Here is a 20,801-nt window from a genome sequence, read left to right on the forward strand (position 1 = left end):
GCAAAAAACGTTACATGTAGCGTTTTTTGCTCCCAACGGTCCGCCACTGCACGACGCATCCGTCGCACGACGGGTGCGACGTGTGGCAATCCGTCACAATGCGTCGCTTAATTATTATTATTATTTATTATTATAGCGCCATTTATTCCATGGCGCTTTACATGTGAGGAGGGGTATACATAATAAAAACGAGTACAATAATCTTGACCGATACAAGTCACAACTGGAACAGGAGGAGAGAGGACCCTGCCCGCGAGGGCTCACAATCTACAAGGGATGGGTGAGGATACAGTAGGTGAGGATAGAGCTGGTCGTGCAGCAGTTTGGTCGATTGGTGGTTACTGCAGGTTGTAGGCTTGTCGGAAGAGGTGGGTCTTCAGGTTCTTTTTGAAGGTTTCGATGGTAGGCGAGAGTCTGATATGTTGTGGTAGAGAGTTCCAGAGTAGGGGGGATGCGCGAGAGAAATCTTGTATGCGATTGTGTGAAGAGGAGATAAGAGGAGAGTAGAGAAGGAGGTCTTGTGAGGATCGGAGGTTGCGTGCAGGAAAGTACCGGGAGACGAGGTCACAGATGTATGGAGGAGACAGGGTGTGGATGGCTTTGTATGTCATGGTTAGGCTTTTGTACTGGAGTCTCTGGGTAATGGGGAGCCAGTGAAGGGATTGACAGAGGGGAGAGGCCGGGGAATAGCGGGGGGACAGGTGGATTAGTCGGGCAGCAGAGTTTAGAATAGATTGGAGGGGTGCGAGAGTGTTAGAGGGGAGGCCACAGAGCAGGAGGTTACAGTAGTCGAGGCGGGAGATGATGAGGGCATGGACTAGGGTTTTATGCACTATGCATAACCCCACCCACACCTCTGACTGGCAGCTTCCTGTGTATAACCCCGCCCACACCTCTGACTGGCAGCTTCCTGTGTATAACCCCGCCCACACCTCTGATTGGCAGCTTTATGTGTATAACTCCGCCCACACCTCTGATTGACAGCTTCCTGTGTATAACCCCGCCCACACCTCTGACTGGCAGCTTCCTGTGTATAACCCCGCCCACACCTCTGACTGGCAGCTTCCTGTGTATAACCCCGCCCACATCTCTGACTGACAGCTTCCTGTGTATAACCCCGCCCACACCTCTGACTGGCAGCTTCCTGTGTATAACCCTGCCCACACCTCTGATTGGCAGCTTCCATATACAACCCCTCCTACACCAGATTGGTAACTTCCTGTTTATAACCCCGCCCACACCACTGATTGGTAACTTTCTGTGTACACGGTATCTTGACACAAATCGGCCAATCAGTGGTGGGGGCGTGGTTGGGTTAGTATGCATGTGACAGCTAGTCCTGTAGTGACAATTCCCGCTGATACATCAATGACTGTACTGAAACTGTAAAACACAGCCCTGTAAGTGACACATCGCTGGAATCAGGGTCTCTGCCCCTACATCATGCTGCTCTCAGATTACCTATCAAAAACCTGCTTACAGATTCCATTTAATAAATTATAATTCCAGCAGTAATAATATGTCCAACTATATGTTCCATAAATGATAACACAGCTACCCGTGCTCAGCGTATTATCACGTAGTGATTAATGTTAATCAATGGTGAAAAAACGCATCCTGCAAACACTTTTGCAGGATGCGTTTTTTCGGCAAAACGACGCATTGTGACGGAATGCAGTTAACGCTAGTGTGAAAGTAGCCTAACTTAAAGGAGCTCTCCACTCTGGACAAACAATACTTGTTGGGGTATATTCACATGATGCAAAGTTGTATACTGATCTCAAACACGTACCCATTAAAGTCTATGGTGCTATTCCCATGTCTGCGAAAATTCCAAGCTTCTAACTTCTAACCACCCCTAAAAATAAGTCAGCACTCAAAACAAACACGGATGGCGTCTGCATACTGTCCTACTTTTTCCATTCATTTGAATGGGCGAGTTTGATCCTTGACTCAGGTCAAACAGCTCCATAGACCACAATGGATTTGTGCTCTATCAATAGAAAAAACGATGACAGAACACGTACGGACTCTCAAAAGACCCCATATTGGAAACAAAGCATTTATCCAGGTATGTTGTAAACATTATGACCCAATAGGTGTTTAATCTTTTTGCTTTTTAGGATTGGAAAGTACAAATTAAAAATTACGCTTTTGCCAAGGATACCTACTTTTAGCTCAATATTTCTAATTTTCACGAGATCTATAGTGGTCGTAGATGGGTACGCGGCAGGGCTCTGAAAGGATGGAGAATCGTTTGCAGGATTGTTGCAGAATGTGGAAGAGAATAGCTGTTTGGGTACGAGTGTAACTTGCCGGATTGGTTTTGGGTGTCAGGACTGGTTTACAGAGCCTGTAAGGTACCAGTACAGTGGAGCTCCCATACTCAAAGTGACACTATGTAAAATCTACACCCCTGAGGGTCTTCATATTGGATGTTACAAGTATTTTAATTAATGACGTTGGTCCATCTCAAGATACACACCATACATTAGTAATTACTGCGCGGCTGTGTATGGGTCGTGGCCATGTGGTATAAGGCCAGTATTATCTAATCTTCGGCTTCTTTACTAGTCCAATGTACAGCACGAAGCCTCTGAAAAATCCAACAAATGATAATGTGGGGTGTTTGCAAAAAAAATTAAAAATGTTGGGCATATAAAAACAGTTTGGGTCAGCATTTTAGCATCATAGCCATAGGGGCAGGGAGCATTGGAGTACTGTTTAGTGGGATAAATTATATTTTTGAATGCCATCATTTTTTTTTCTTTTGTGGGGTGGTAATGGACACCCCTGTACAATAACACCTTTCTCCCATTGACAGAGGTATGTAATGAGGTTTTTTTTTCTGTGGGATGAGCGGTTTGTGATGGCAGCATTCTGGAGTACATGCTACCTTTTATTTGTATGTGTATATATATATATATATATATATATATATATATATATATTAAATTTAACTCACATTTTTATTATTTTTTTTACAACCTTTTCTTTTAGTCCACTAGAGGTCTTGAATAGTATACACTGCAAAGCGTCAAAGCCCCAGCCATTGCACATCCTGTGAATGTGTTGCCCTAATAGCAATGCGCATGCTCGGCTGTAGCTCCATTTATTCCTCGTGCTTTTTTTTCTGGCAGACCCATAGAAAATTAATGAAGCCGCAGTCAGGCATTTTGTAAATGGGTCCGAGAATTACCCCTTGTGCCTACGGATGCTGGTCCCAGTGGTCGGTCGTCTCCCACCGATCAGTAAGTTAAAACCTATCCCACAGATTGTTTTCTCCGGACTGCCCCTTTAAGGTCTTCTCTGCTATGTCATACATATCCAGTGCAGGGTAGCACTCGAAAGGGGTAATTATGGGGGATTATTAAAATCAGTATTTTTTATCCAGTCTTAATTAAAGGCCAACTGGAGTAAGATGCGCATAATTTATTAACAGGAGCGTAGATGGCAGTTCGTGCAGCAGAAAAGCAATTTTTTTTCAGACAAAAATGATTGCAGAGGCGGCATGTAAGCAGTGGAATCTGCACAAAAATCCTGGCCAGCATTAAACTGGGGAGCGGGAGCGTCCTCTAGTGGCCTCTAGCAGGCAGTGCTCGGGACTTCTCATGTTCAATGCTGCATTGTAAAATATATGCTGGACAGATGTGTTTTAGGCTACTTTCACACTAGCGTTTTTTTTGCATACGTCGCAATGCGTCGTTTTGGCGGAAAAACACATCCTGCAAAGTTGTCTGCAGGATGCGTTTTTTTCCCCATAGATTTACATTGGCGACGCATTGCGACGTATGCACACACGTTGCAACCGTCGTGCGACAATTGCGTCGTGTTTTGGCGGACCGCCGGCAGCAAAAAACGTTACATGTAACGTTTTTTGTGCCGACAGTCCGCCATTTCCGACCGCGCATGCACGGCCGGAACTCCACCCCCACCTCCCCGCACCTCACAATGGGGCAGCGGATGCGTGGAAAAACAGCATCCGCTCTCCCCGTTGTGCGGCGCATTCACTGCTAGCGTCGGTACGTCGGCCCGACGCACTGCGACGGGCCGAGTACGATGCTAGTGTGAAAGTAGCCTTAGAAAGGTCTCAGTGTCAGTCTGTGGCTACAAAGCTGGCTTGTATGACATTTACAGTCTTGGCCAAAAGTATTCACACCCCTGCAATTCTGTCAGATAATACTCAGTTGCAAACACAAATTCTTTGGTATTATTATCTTCATTTAATTTGTCTTAAATGAAAAAACACAAAAAGAATTGTCCTAAAGCCAAATTGGATACAATGCCACACCAAACATAAAAAAGGGGGTGGACAAAAGTATTGGCACTGTTCGAAAAATCATGTGATGCTTCTCTAATGTGTGTAATTAACAGCACCTGTAACTTACCTGTGGCACCTAACAGGTGTTGGCAATAACTAAATCACACTTGCAGCCAGTTGACATGGATTAAAGTTGATGCAACCTCTGTCCTGTGTCCTTGTGTGTACCACATTGAGCATGGAGAAAGGAAAGAAGACCAAAGAACTGTCTGAGGACGTGAGAAACCAAATTGTGAGGAAGCATGAGCAATCTCAAGGCTACAAGTCCATCTCCAAAGACCTGAATGTTCCTGTGTCTACCGTGCGCAGTGTCATCAAGACGTTTAAAGCCCATGGCACTGTGGCTAACCTCCCTAGCTGTGGACGGAAAAGAAAAATTGACAAGAGATTTCAACGCAAGATTGTGCGGATGTTGGATAGAGAACCTCGACTAACATCCAAACAAGTTCAAGCTGCCCTGCAGTCCGAGGGTACAACAGTGTCAACCCGTACTATCCGTCGGCATCTGAATGAAAAGGGACTGTATGGTAGGAGACCCAGGAAGACCCCACTTCTTACCCCAAGACATAAAAAAGCCAGGCTGGAGTTTGCCAAAACTTACCTGAAAAAGCCTAAAATGTTTTGGAAGAATGTTCTCTGGTCAGATGAGACAAAAGTAGAGCTTTTTGGGCAAAGGCATCAACATAGAGTTTACAGGAGAAAAAAAAGAGGCATTCAAAGAAAAGAACACGGTCCCTACAGCCAAACATGGCGGAGGTTCCCTGATGTTTTGGGGTTGCTTTGCTGCCTCTGGCATTGGACTGCTTGACTGTGTGCATGGCATTATGAAGTCTGAAGACTACCAACAAATTTTGCAGCATAATGTAGGGCCCAGTGTGAGAAAGCTGGGTCTCCCTCAGAGGTCATGGGTCTTCCATCAGGACAATGACCCAAAACACACTTCAAAAAGCACTAGAAAATGGTTTGAGAGAAAGCACTGGAGACTTCTAAGGTGGCCAGCAATGAGTCCAGACCTGAATCCCATAGAACACCTGTGGAGAGATCTAAAAATGGCAGTTTGGAGAAGGCACCCTTCAAATATCAGGGACCTGGAGCAGTTTGCCAAAGAAGAATGGTCTAAAATTCCAGCAGAGTATTGTAAGAAACTCATTGATGGTTACCGGAAGCGGTTGGTCACAGTTATTTTGGCTAAAGGTTGGGCAACCAAGTATTAGGCTGAGGGTGCCAATACTTATGTCTGGCCCATTTTTGGAGTTTTGTGTGAAATTATCAATGTTTTACTTTTTGCTTCATTCTCTTGTGTGTTTTTTCATTTAAGACAAATTAAATGAAGATAATAATACCAAAAAAATTGTGTTTGCAATCATTTTCAGGAAGAAACTGAGTATTATCTGACAGAATTGCAGGGGTGTCAACACTTTTGGCCATGACTGTATGATCCATTTAGTTTTCCATAGATACATTTGCTTTTGCTATTTTCAGAGAGCCAGCTCAATTCATAGCACATCGTAGTGATTTGAGCCATCAGATTAGGCCTCAGTCAGAGAAAAACAGACCAGATATTTTTAATCAGTTTTTCTCGTACATGGAGAAAAAAAAAAGTTTCTACACCTTCTCATTTCTGACGTCTGTGAAAATCAACCGTATTCGGATGTCATCCGAGTGCGGTTTGATTTTTTTTCACGGGCCCATAGACTTGCATTGCTGATTCCATAGAGTTGCATTGCCGATTCCATAGACTTATTGCCGATTCCATAGACTTATTGCCGATTCCATAGACTTGCACTGCCGATTCCATAGACTTATTGCTGATTCCATAGACTTGCTCTGCCGATTCCATAGACTTATTGCCGATTCCATAGACTTATTGCTGATTCCATAGACTTATTGCCGATTCCATAGACTTATTGCCGATTCCATAGACTTATTGCCGATTCCATAGACTTGCTCTGCCGATTCCATAGACTTATTGCCGATTCCATAGACTTGCACTGCCGATTCCGTAGACTTATTGCCGATTCCATAGACTTATTGCCGATTCCATAGACTTGCATTGCTGATTCCATAGACTTATTGCCGATTCCATAGACTTATTGCTGGTTCCGTAGACTTGCACTGCCGATTCCATAGACTTATTGCCGATTCCGTAGACTTGCACTGCTGATTCCATAGACTTATTGCCGATTCCATAGACTTGCACTGCCGATTCCATAGACTTGCACTGCCGATTCCATAGACTTGCACTGCCGATTCCATAGACTTGCACTGCCGATTCCATAGACTTGCACTGCCGATTCCATAGACTTGCACTGCCGATTCCATAGACTTGCACTGCCGATTCCATAGACTTGCACTGCCGATTCCATAGACTTATTGCCGATTCCATAGACTTGCACTGCCTATTCCATAGACTTGCACTGCCGATTTCATAGACTTATTGCCGATTCCATAGACTTATTGCCGATTCCATAGACTTATTGCCGATTCCATAGACTTATTGCCGATTCCATAGACTTGCACTGCCGATTCCATAGACTTATTGCCGATTCTATAGACATATTGCCGATTCCATAGACTTGCACTGCCGATTCCATAGACTTATTGCCGATTCCATAGACTTATTGCTGATTCCATAGACTTATTGCTGATTCCATAGACTTGCACTGCCGATTCCATAGACTTATTGCCTATTCCATAGACTTATTGCCGATTCCATAGACTTGCACTGCCGATTCCGTAGACTTGCACTGCCGATTCCATAGACTTATTGCCGATTCCATAGACTTATTGCCGATTCCATAGACTTATTGCCGATTCCATAGACTTATTGCCGATTCCATAGACTTATTGCCGATTCCATAGACTTGCTCTGCCGATTCCATAGACTTATTGCCGATTCCATAGACTTGCACTGCCGATTCCGTAGACTTATTGCCGATTCCATAGACTTATTGCCGATTCCATAGACTTGCATTGCTGATTCCATAGACTTATTGCCGATTCCATAGACTTATTGCTGGTTCCGTAGACTTGCACTGCCGATTCCATAGACTTATTGCCGATTCCGTAGACTTGCACTGCTGATTCCATAGACTTATTGCCGATTCCATAGACTTGCACTGCCGATTCCATAGACTTGCACTGCCGATTCCATAGACTTGCACTGCCGATTCCATAGACTTGCACTGCCGATTCCATAGACTTGCACTGCCGATTCCATAGACTTGCACTGCCGATTCCATAGACTTGCACTGCCGATTCCATAGACTTGCACTGCCGATTCCATAGACTTGCACTGCCGATTCCATAGACTTATTGCCGATTCCATAGACTTGCACTGCCTATTCCATAGACTTGCACTGCCGATTTCATAGACTTATTGCCGATTCCATAGACTTATTGCCGATTCCATAGACTTATTGCCGATTCCATAGACTTATTGCCGATTCCATAGACTTGCACTGCCGATTCCATAGACTTATTGCCGATTCTATAGACATATTGCCGATTCCATAGACTTGCACTGCCGATTCCATAGACTTATTGCCGATTCCATAGACTTATTGCTGATTCCATAGACTTATTGCTGATTCCATAGACTTGCACTGCCGATTCCATAGACTTATTGCCTATTCCATAGACTTATTGCCGATTCCATAGACTTGCACTGCCGATTCCGTAGACTTGCACTGCCGATTCCATAGACTTATTGCCGATTCCATAGACTTATTGCCGATTCCATAGACTTATTGCCGATTCCATAGACTTGCACTGCCGATTCCATAGACTTATTGCCGATTCCATAGACTTGCACTGCCGATTCCATAGACTTATTGCCGATTCAATAGACTTCCACTGCCGATTCCATAGACTTATTGCCGATTCCATAGACTTGCACTGCCGATTCCATAGACTTGCATTGCCGATTCCATAGACTTGCACTACCGATTCCATAGACTTATTGCTGATTCCATAGACTTGCTCTGCCGATTCCATAGACTTATTGCCGACTCCATAGACTTGCACTGCCGATTCCATAGATTTATTGCCGATTCCATAGACTTGCACTGCCGATTCCATAGACTTATTGCCGATTCCATAGACTTGCACTGCCGATTCCATAGACTTATTGCCGATTCCATAGACTTGCACTGCCGATTCCATAGACTTGCACTGCCGATTCCATAGACTTATTGCCGATTCCATAGACTTATTGCCGATTCCATAGACTTATTGCCGATTCCATAGACTTATTGCTGATTCCATAGACTTGCACTGCCGATTCCATAGACTTATTGCCTATTCCATAGACTTATTGCCGATTCCATAGACTTGCACTGCCGATTCCATAGACTTGCACTGCCGATTCCATAGACTTATTGCCTATTCCATAGACTTATTGCCGATTCCATAGACTTGCACTGCCGATTCCGTAGACTTGCACTGCCGATTCCATAGACTTATTGCCGATTCCATAGACTTATTGCCGATTCCATAGACTTGCACTGCCGATTCCATAGACTTGCACTGCCGATTCCATAGACTTGCACTGCCGATTCCATAGACTTATTGCCGATTCCATAGACTTGCACTGCCGATTCCATAGACTTGCACTGCCGATTCCATAGACTTATTGCCGATTCCATAGACTTGCATTGCCGATTCCATAGACTTGCACTGCCGATTCCATAGACTTATTGCCGACTCCATAGACTTGCACTGCCGATTCCATAGACTTATTGCCGATTCCATAGACTTGCACTGCAGATTCCATAGACTAGCATTGCCGATTCCATAGACTTATTGCCGATTCCATAGACTTGCATTGCTGATTCCATAGACTTATTGCCGATTCCATAGACTTATTGCTGATTCCGTAGACTTGCACTGCCGATTCCATAGACTTATTGCCGATTCCATAGACTTATTGCCGATTCCATAGACTTGCACTGCCGATTCCATAGACTTGCACTGCCGATTCCATAGACTTATTGCCGATTCCATAGACTTGCACTGCCGATTCCATAGACTTATTGCCGATTCCATAGACTTATTGCCGATTCCATAGACTTGCACTGCCGATTGAAAGACAGTTTTATACGTCTGACATTTATGGTCTGAGTATGGACAATCCAAGGGGTCAGTCTGCTCAGTTCGGGTCTGGATCCCGGTGACCAGCACTGGACATTGTATTCTGTACTCAGACACTAAATGTCCTACATGTAAAATCAGCCTTAACAGGTTATTCACATCATCATAGAGGGATATTGTCAGATAATGTAAAAACAAGCACTTGGCAATTTACTGCTTAAAAGCTTATTCAAATTTTAAGCCTATCTTCAGATATTAACATTTTTTTTTTATTTTTTCTACTGCTCGTTGCCTAGGAGACCGACCGTCGCTTCTGTCTAATTTATGAGCACTGAACTGAAGCTGGCCGCTATTAGAAGGTAAAAGCACCCTCAAGTCTGGCTAGCTTTAATATAGTGCTCACAAGATCAATACAAAGAGCTTGCACATGCTCTGCTGTCTACCAGCAGTGGTCGGTCTCCAAAGCAACAGGCTGTAAACATAAGAAAAGTGTTAATACCTCAAGAATGGCTGACATTTTTAATAAGCAGTAAATTGCAAAATGGCTTCTCTGTACAAGCGCTATCCAACAATACCCATTTATGAAGATGGAAATAACCCTGTTTAAAGGGGTTTAAAATGTGGTTGACCCATCCTTAGAATATGTCATCAATATCACATCAGTGTGGGTCCAACACATGGCGCCTTTACCGATCAGCTGTTTTCTGCGTCTGAGACATCCACTTGTACACGTTTGGAACAGCACAGCTCTGATCATATTCACTTCAACAGGAGCTGAACTGCAATATCCAAGAACGGCCACTACACGGTGTATGGAGCTGTGCTGTCCCGGCTCCGTACACTGTTTGTACTTGGCCACTGATGCAAATAGGTGATCAGTGGGGGTGACAGGTGTCAGACTCCCACACCAATCTGATATTGATGGATATCACTATAGGAAATAATAGTATAAGGCCGGTTTCACACGTCAGTGGCTCCGGTTTGTGAGGTGACAGTTTCCTCACGTGCCGGAGCCACTGACACACGTAGACCCATTAAAATCAATGCATCTGTGCAGATGTCATTGATTTTTTGCGGACCGTGTCTCCGTGTGCCAAACACGGAGACATGTCAGTGTTCGTGGGAGCGCACGTATTACACGGACCCATTAAAGTCAATGGGTCCGTGTAAAACACGGACCACACACGGACCTTCTCCGTGTGCAGTCCGTGTGGCGTGCAGGAGACAGCGCTACAGTAAGCGCTGTCCCCCCCACATGGTGCTGAAGCCGCCATTCATATCTTCTCTGCAGCAGCATTTTCAGAACAGCGGGGGGGCGCACAGGGGGTGGGGGGGCGGTGGACACATAGATCTTTCTTTTAAACACTATTATTCATATCTTCTATGCAGCAAACGCTGCTGCACAGAAGATATGAATCGCGGCTTCAGCACGATGCAGTGTACCACACGCGTGGGTACCACACACTCCGTGTGGTACCCACTCGCCACACGGGCGTCACACGTGTGCCGCACGTATGGCCTACGTGAGCTCACGGGCACACGGACACGGATAACTCCGGTACCGATTTTTTCCGGTACCGGAATTATCTGGACGTGTGGGACAGCCCTTATAGGTAGGGGATGCAATAAATTATCATGTGTAAATTACATTGCCTACAGCGTTATTTTATACATATTATGAGTACATGTTATGTCACTATTGTAAAGAATTAAAAAGGAGTTTTGGTCACATGACAAGAAATGTGGAGCTCCAGCCTGTGTCTCCCTCAAAAAAGGTAGGTTCTGACGTGATGAGTAACAGAGGGTGGCGCTCCTGAGCAAATTTTCATGCCATATGGTGACCACAATAGTAGTAATCAGTGTGAGAGACTTTAAAGGTTCAGTCAAATGGCCATATAAACCGTCCCAGGATCAAAACGCAATGCTCGGACTGGCCAGTGGGTCATGGAAATACAGGTTGCTGTCACACTTGGTTCGGGAGAGCCGCCAGCCAGTCCATGCCCCACGTTTTGCTCTTTATACAGCGGTTTGACTGTGCCCTAATTGAGTTTCTGCAATAATCGCTGCTGTGCGATGTAAGATATTGCATGTACACACTAAGGTCGGTTTCACATGTCTGACACTCATAGTCCAGGTACGGACTTCGATATCTGGTCTGTATGTAAATTTATTGACCCGAAGTCACCTGTGTCATAGACATATAAAATAGAGTTGGTGCAGGTCATTAAGCAGAATCTGGTCCATCGGCCACATCAGTGCGGAATGGGAGCTCTTAAAACCGCCTCTTACCACTTCCCTCCTCCCACTGTTCTTGTTTTGATTAGCTGACCTGACGCAACGCCACATGTACATCATACTGCAACCATAACATGACGCCAGGCCAGCTAATCAAAAGAAGAACCGTGGATGCAGTCATGTAGGAGGTATGTCACCCAGATTAACCACGTGGTCGATGGACCGGGTCCTGTGAATTGATTCATACCAACTCCAATATCAAAGGTTAAATTCGGGTCAGGAGGTCGGCCACCAGTTTGGACATTGTGGTCTGTACTCGGACCATGAATGTTGGACACATGAAAACCCACCTAACTTAAATACAGTAATTCATTGCATCCTAAATATTTTGCAATATGTCGCCATAGAGACCCATAACCAACGATAACCCAATACCTATGGAACAAAAGGGGTTTAAGGCAACCAGCCGGGGTTTATTCAGGGAGTGCAACCACTGCATGAAAAACACAAAAAATGTATGCTGTTTTTCTGTGGATTGTCGCGGTTTTTCTGTGGATTGTCACGGTTTTGCAGTTCTATCATCTAGTATAGACATAAGTGGTGCACACAAGTTGGCTTCCGGGCGTGCAATACTCTGGGTCTGGCGTAATTCTATCAAACTCACCGCCATGACCAGTACAGTAGTATAATATCGGTATATGACCTGTCTACACACCAGTGTAATCCCGTGAAGCCCGCAGTCAGGCATCTCACCTGGGATCCGGGAGGCCCGTTCTTCTTGCGTCTTGTTTATCCCGTCCATTGCATATGACCCTGGGCCACTGCTAGCCTTCAGTTCCTCCCTGCACGTATGAAAGGTCAGCTTTACTACACAGGAATAAAAATAAAACCCAGCCGCTGCCCTTTAGGCCGTACTGACTGTAGCTTAATATATTCCTCAAACACCTGCTGTTCTTGCAACACTGAATAATCCTCTGGCTGCAAACAAGCGAGCGAGCGGCTGACACCCTGGGCCAATCCCTGGATACCCTAACTTAAGGCACATTAGAGAGAAATGAGGTTCCTGTAAGACAGGTGCTTCCACGCGACCAGAAGACACCAACTCCTGGGTGTACCAGGAGAGGGGCAGCGGGGACAGTTCACACAGGCCTGGCGGCCATGGCTGACCTCTGCTGTCACCCCTGGAGTGTGAGGCCTGTGTCTCCAACGCCTGGGACCTGTGCACTCCTCTTTCTGACCTTGAGCGAGTGCCATAGAGACTTCAGTCATGGCAGTGATTTATTGTGGTGCGCTGTACAGCGCAGTATGGACGGGGTTAACCCTTTAACACCCTAGGAAGGAGTGTTTGTTACTGAAAGGTCACCGGGCGCACGTGTCATTTCGCCAGTCAGCCAGACCATGTGTAAAAAAGTCTCATGGGGTTTAATACCATCTGGGAAATTTATAACCAGGCCTCAGTAAACTAGGAGGAAACCGGGACGCTCTGTTACCCGTGGCAACCTATGAGAGAGCGGGTTTCAGTGTTTCAAAGCAGTAAAGGAAAAAACAACTGCTCTCTTGGTTGCTATGGGAAACCCGGCCTACAGTGGTGGGAGTAATTCAATCTGTAGGGTATGTTCACTGTTTGCACTGTGCTTTTTTCCCCTCAGGAGTCAAAGATAACAGGTTTTTCATGCACAAACCAGAAGAATGCTAGCAGTATTTTGGCCTGACAGTTTTCCTGCAGAATTTTAACATTTTCATATAATGCTCCATAAAGAATAATGAGCCCCACATATTGCTCCATACATTATGGGCCCCATATAGTGCTCCATACAGTATAATAAGCCTCATATAATGCTCCATACAGTATAATGAGCCCCATATATTGCTCCATACATTATGGGCCCCATATAGTGCTCCATACAGTATAATGAGACCCATATATTGCTCCATACAGTATAATGAGCCACATATATTCCACACAGTATATAATGGGCCCATATATCGTTCCATACAGTATATAATGAGCCCCATATATTGTTCCATACAGTATGAGTCCCATATATTGTTCCATACAGTATATGAGCCCCATATATTCCATACAGTATATAATGAGTCCCATATATTGTTCCGTACAGTATATAATGAGCCCCATATATTCCATACAGTATATAATGAGCCCCATATATTGTTCCATACAGTATATAATGAGCCCCATATATTGTTCCATACAGTATATGAGTCCCATATATTGTTCCATACAGTATATGAGCCCCATATATTCCATACAGTATATAATGAGTCCCATATTTTGTTCCGTACAGTATATAATGAGCCCCATATATTCCATACAGTATATAATGAGCCCCATATATTGTTCCATACAGTACATGAGCCCCATATATTCCATACAGTATATAATGAGTCCCATATATTGTTCCGTACAGTATATAATGAGCCCCATATAATCCATACAGTATATAATGAGCCCCATATATTGTTCCATACAGTATATAATGAGCCCCATATATTGTTTCATACAGTATATGAGCCCCATATATTGTTCCATACAGTATATAATGAGCCCCATATATTTTTTCATACAGTATATGATGGACCCCATAAGATACTCAATATATAATGGGCCCCATATAATGCTCCATATATAATGGGCTCCATATATTGCTCCATATATAATGGGCCCCATATGATGCTCCAAATATAATGGGCCTCATATAATGCTCCATATGTGATGGGCTCCATATGATGAACCCCATATATTGCTCCAAACATTAAAAAAAAAAGAAATACCCCTCCTCGCTGGCTGCTGCTCTGTTCCAGACTCCTCAGCGTCGGCATCTTCTGGCTCTCTGCACTGTGACTGTTCAAAGCAGAGGGCGCACACTAGTGATGTCATTGCACCTTCTGACCTGAAACGTCACAGTCAAAGGACGATGAAGATGCCACAGCGGAGGAACGTGGAGAGGTAAGTATCACAAGTACCGGGGCACTGAGCAAGTAGGGGGCCCACTCGCGAGCACAGTCACTGGCACAGGCACCAGGCCCCCATAGCGCATCAGTGTTCTGGACGGCGAGTGGGCGCCACTGATGGGAGAAGTAATCTATCATCAGTAGGCACCTGTGCTCAAACTTAAATAAAGAAAACATGTAAAATAATTAAATACATATTCAAATAAAAATTAAAAAAGAACCCATTATACTCGCCTAACACCAAATACCTGATGCCCTGTACCCTGTAAACAATCAAAAATACTAAACAACCGTATTCTCTCCTGTTCACCGTAGTCCACGTAATCCAGAGTGTCCCATGGCGATCTCACTTGAGGAACAGTCACATCAGGACATGTGACTGCTGGCTACACACGGACAGCAGCATCATTGCTCCCACAGTGTGTCTGGCTGACACCTCTTCATTACTAAATTTTTTTTAAAATCTTTATTTAGCTTAAAAACGCATTAATAGGCGTACAAAAACGCATACAAAACCACGCTGCCAAGAGATGCAGACACCTTGCAGAAATTTCTGCAAATATTCAGTGTGCGCACATCATACCCTAAGGACTGGTGGTTTGTTCACCAGTCTTGATGAAAGGTGAGCTGGAATAAGATGCGCCAAATTCATTAAGAGCTGTGCTCCAGCGCAAGAAATGTTCTCATCTCCGTCTACCACCCTACCGGTGCTCTCCACAGTGCTGCACTGCCCTACGTCCCCTCTTCCCTGTCTAACACCCTACCAGTGCTCTCCACAGTGCTGCATTGCCCTACGTCCCCTCTTCCCTGTCTACCACACTACCGGTGCTCTCCACAGTGCTGCACTGCCCTACGTCCCCTCTTTCCTGTCTACCACCTTACCGGTGCTCTCCACAGTGCTGCACTGCCCTACGTCCCCTCTTCCGTCTACCACCTTACCGGTGCTCTCCACAGTGCTGCACTGCCCTACGTCCCCTCTTCCGTCTACCACCTTACCGGTGCTCTCCACAGTGCTGCACTGCCCTACGTCCCCTCTTCCCTGTCTACCACCCTACCGGTGCTCTCCACAGTGCTGCACCGCCCTACATCTCCTCCTCATCTCTGTCTACCACCCTACCGATGCTTTCCACCGTGCTGCACTGCCCTACATCTCCTCATCTCTGTCTACTACCCTAACGATGCTTTCTACAGTGCTGCACTGCCCTCCATCTCCTTATTATCTTTGTCAACCACCCTATTCATCCTTTCCACACTGGTGCACTGTACTACACCACCTCCTTATCTCCATCTACAACCCCTGGCAAAAATTATGGAATCACCGGCCTTGGAGGATGTTCATTCAGTTGTTTAATTTTGTAGAAAAAAAGCAGATCACAGACATGGCACAAAACTAAAGTCACTTCAAATGGCAACTTTGCGGCTTTAAGAAACACTAAAAGAAATCAAGAACAAAAAATGTGGTAGTCAGTAATGGTTACTTTTTGTAACCAAGCATAGGGTAAAAATTATGGAGGCACTCAATTCTGAGGAAAAAATTATGGAATCATAAAAAACAAACGAACAAAAAAACACTCCAACACATCACTAGTATTTTGTTGTACCACCTCTGGGTTTTATAACAGCTTGCAGTCTCTGAGGCATGGACTTAATGAGTGTCAAACAGTACTCTTCATCAATCTGGCTCCAACTTTCCCTAATTGCTGTTGCCAGATCAGCTTTGCAGGTTGGAGCCTTGTCATGGACCATTTTCTTCATCTTCCACCAAAGATTTTCAATTGGATTGAGATCTATTTGCAGGCCATGACACTGACCTTATGTGTCTTTTTTCAAGGAATGTTTTCACAGTTTTTGCTCTATGGCAGGATGCATTATCATCTTGAAAAATGATCATCATCCCCAAACATCCCTTGAATCGATGGGATAAGAAAAGTGTCCAAAATATCAACATAAACTTGTGCATTTATTGACGATGTAATGACAGCTATCTCCCCAGTGCCTTTACCTGACATGCAGCCCCATATCATCAATGACTCTGGAAATTTGCATGTTTTTTTTCAGGCAGTCATCTTTATAAATCTCATTGGAACAGCACCAAACAAAAGTTCCAGCATCATCACCTTGCCCAATGCAGATTCGTGATTCATCACTGAATATGACTTTCATCCAGTCATCCACAGTCCACGATTGCTTTTCCTTAGCCCACTGTAACCTTGTTTTTTCTGTTTAGGTGTTAATGATGGCTTTCGTTTAGTTTTTCTGTATGTAAATCCCATTTCCTTTAGGCGGTTTCTTACAGTTCGGTCACAGACGTTGACACCAGTTTCCACCCATTTGTTCATCATTTGTTTTGTTGTGCATTTCCAGTTTTGGAGACATATTGCTTTAAGTTTCCGGTTTAGACGCTTTGATGTCTTCCTTGGTCTACCAGTATGTTTGCCTTTAACAACCTTCCCATGTTGTTTGTATTTGGTCCAAATTTTAGACACAGCTGACTGTGAACAACCAACATCTTTTACAACATTGCGTGATGATTTACCCTCTTTTAAGAGTTTGTAATCCTCTCCTTTGTTTCAATTGACATCTCTCGTGTTGGAGCCATGATTCATATCAGTCCATTTGGTGCAACAGCTCTCCAAGGTGTGATCACTCCTTTTTAGATGCAGACTAATGAGCAGATCTAATTTGATGCAGGTGTTAGTTTTGGGTATGAAAATTTACAGGGTGAGTCCATCATTTTCTCCATCATAATTGAGTAACTCCATAATTTTTCCCCTATGCTTGGTTAAAAAAGGTAACCATTACTGACAACCACATTTTTTGTTCTTGATTTCTTTTACTGTTTCTTAAAGCCAGAAAGTTGCTATTTGAAATTACTTTAGTTTTGTGCCATGTCTGTGATCTGCTTTTTTCTACAAAAATAAACAACTGAATGAACATCCTCCAAGGCCGGTGATTTACATAATTTTTGCCAGGGGTTGTAGAACCCTACTTGTCCTCTCCAGAGCAGTGCACCACCCTCCATCTCCTCACCTCTGTCTACATTCCTCCCTGAGCTCCTCACAGTACAGCACATCTCCTACCTCATCTTTTGTCTACCACCCTGTCTGTCCTTTCCACAGTGCTGCACTGTCCTACATCTCCCTCATCTACCACCCTGCCCATGCTCCCCATATAGCGTCACTGATCGACATCTTTTCTTTCATCCCTGTCTACCACTCTACCTGTGCTCCTAACAGTGCTGCAACACACTGCATCTCCTCAGCTGTTTACCACCCTGCCTGTGCTTTTTACAGTGCTGCAAATCCCTACATCTCCTCCTCATCCCTGTCTGCCACCCTACTAATGCTCTCCACAGTGATACACCACCCTCCATCTCCTCTGTCTACCACCCTGCCTGTGCTCTTCACAGTGCTGCACCACATTCCATCTTCTCCTAATTACCACCCTACCTGTACTTTCAACAGTGCTGCAACCCCTCTACAGCTCACCTTCTGTCTACACCCTATTTGTCTTCTCCACAGTGCATTACCACTCTACATTTCCTCCTCATCCCTGTCTACCACCTTGCTCATGCTCTCCACAGTGCTGTACCACCCTATATCTTCTACTCATCTCTACCACTCCTCATCCTTGTCTCCACCCTGCCTGTCCTCACCACAGTGCTACACTGTCCAACATCTCTACCACTCTTTGTTCTCTTCACAGTGCTGTACCATCCTACATCTCCTCCTAATCTCTAGCTATAACCCTACCCATGCTCTCCACCATGCTGCACTGTCCTACATCTCCTAATCTCTAGCTATAACTTTACCCATGCTCTCCATAGTGCTACACCGTCCTACATCTCCTAATCTCTAGCTATAACCCTACCCATGCTCTCCACAGTGCTGCACTGTCCTACTTCTAATATCTAGCTATAACCCCACCCATGCTCTCCACAGGGCTGCACTGTCCTACATCTCCTCCTAATCTCTAGCTATAACCCACCCATGCTCTCCACCATGCTGCACTGTCCTACATCTCCTAATCTCTAGCTATAACCCTACCCATGCTCTCCACAGTGCTACCCCGTCCTATCTCCTAATCTCTAGCTATAACCCAACCCATGCTCTCCACAGTGCTGCACTGTCCTACATCTCCTAATCTCAAGCTATAACCCTACCCATGCTCTCCACAGTGCTGCTCTGTCCTACATCTCCTAATCTCTATCTATAACCCTACCCATGCTCTCCACAGTGCTACCCCGTCCTACATCTCCTAATCTCTAGCTATAACCCAACCCATGCTCTCCACAGTGCTGCACTGTCCTACATCTCCCAATCTCTAGCTATAACCCTACCCATGCTCTCCCCAGTGTTGCACTGTCCTACATCTCCTAATCTCTAGCTATAACCCACCCATGCTCTCCACAGTGCTGCACTGTCCTACATCTCCCAATCTCTAGCTATAACCCTACCCATGCTCTCCCCAGTGCTGCACTGTCCTACATCTCCTAATCTCTAGCTATAACCCTACCCATGCTCTCCACAGTGCTGCACCGTCCTACATCTCCTAATCTCTAGCTATAACCCTACCCATGCTCTCCACAGTGCTGCTCTGTCCTACATCTCCTAATCTCTAGCTATAACCCTACCCATGCTCTCCACAGTGCTACCCCATCCTACATCTCCTAATCTCTAGCTATAACCCAACCCATGCTCTCCACAGTGCTACCCCGTCCTACATCTCCTAATCTCTAGCTATAACCCAACCCATGCTCTCCACAGTGCTGCACTGTCCTACATCTCCCAATCTCTAGCTATAACCCTACCCATGCTCTCCAGTGATGCACCGTCCTACATCTCCTAATCTCTAGCTATAACCCAACCCATGCTCTCCACAGTGCTGCACTGTCCTACATCTCCTAATCTCTAGCTATAACCCAACCCATGCTCTCCACAGTGCTGCACTGTCCTACATCTCCTAATCTCTAGCTATAACCCACCCATGCTCTCCACAGTGCTGCACTGTCCTGCATCTCCTAATCTCTAGCTATAACCCTACCCATGCTCTCCCCAGTGCTGCACTGTCCTACATCTCCTAATCTCTAGCTATAACCCTACCCGTGCTCTCCACAGTGCTACACCGTCCTACATCTCCTAATCTCTAGCTATAACCCAACCCATGCTCTCCAGTGATGCACCGTCCTACATCTCCTAATCTCTAGCTATAACCCTACCCATGCTCTCCACAGTGCTGCACCGTCCTACATCTCCTAATCTCTAGCTATAACCCAACCCATGCTCTCCACAGTGCTGCACTGTCCTACATCTCCCAATCTCTAGCTATAACCCTACCCATGCTCTCCAGTGATGCACCGTCCTACATCTCCTAATCTCTAGCTATAACCCAACCCATGCTCTCCACAGTGCTGCACTGTCCTACATCTCCTAATCTCTAGCTATAACCCAACCCATGCTCTCCACAGTGCTGCACTGTCCTACATCTCCTAATCTCTAGCTATAACCCACCCATGCTCTCCACAGTGCTGCACTGTCCTGCATCTCCTAATCTCTAGCTATAACCCTACCCATGCTCTCCCCAGTGCTGCACTGTCCTACATCTCCTAATCTCTAGCTATAACCCTACCCGTGCTCTCCACAGTGCTACACCGTCCTACATCTCCTAATCTCTAGCTATAACCCAACCCATGCTCTCCAGTGATGCACCGTCCTACATCTCCTAATCTCTAGCTATAACCCTACCCATGCTCTCCCCAGTGCTGCACTGTCCTACATCTCCTAATCTCTAGCTATAACCCTACCCATGCTCTCCACAGTGCTGCACTGCCCTACATCTCCTAATCTCTAGCTATAACCCTACCCATGCTCTCCACAGTGCTGCACCGTCCTACATCTCCTAATCTCTAGCTATAACCCAACCCATGCTCTCCACAGTGCTGCACGGTCCTACATCCCCTACTCCTCTTTTGTTCACCTTTTCAGTGCCCTTTGTTCTGCTAATGATCTAAGACTAACATCCTCCATAATTTGAACCTCCCACGGCCCTCTCCAAGACTTTCCTCGTGCTGCACCACTTCTCTCGAATGCACTGCCCCAGCCTGGTTATTTCCCGGAGTCCCCAGTATAAATATGCCCTAAAAATGCATTTTCTTAAGCAGTGCGATATCATCACAGATCTG

The 20,801-nt window shown here is 45.2% G+C and overlaps 1 protein-coding gene across 2 annotated transcripts in view; it reads right to left on the reverse strand.

Moving 5' to 3' along the window:
• Window positions 1–12,610, reverse strand: part of PFKFB1 (6-phosphofructo-2-kinase/fructose-2,6-biphosphatase 1) — a 724,603-nt gene extending 711,993 nt beyond the window's left edge. The window contains exons 1-2 of one of the 2 annotated variants that reach the window (XM_077283752.1): window positions 12,593–12,610; window positions 12,401–12,489 (exon numbers count right to left, since the gene is read on the reverse strand). In XM_077283752.1, coding sequence (XP_077139867.1) covers window positions 12,401–12,449 — 49 coding nt within the window. In that variant the 5' untranslated portion in view covers window positions 12,450–12,489; window positions 12,593–12,610. Of the gene's footprint in view, window positions 1–12,400; window positions 12,508–12,592 lie in introns of those variants that run through there. The other variant, XM_077283753.1, reaches the window with a different exon arrangement.
• Between the last annotated feature and the right edge of the window lie 8,191 nt (window positions 12,611–20,801).

This window comes from Ranitomeya variabilis, chromosome 2 (genome assembly GCF_051348905.1).
Source record: "Ranitomeya variabilis isolate aRanVar5 chromosome 2, aRanVar5.hap1, whole genome shotgun sequence".
NCBI classification, from domain to species: Eukaryota; Metazoa; Chordata; class Amphibia; order Anura; family Dendrobatidae; genus Ranitomeya; species Ranitomeya variabilis.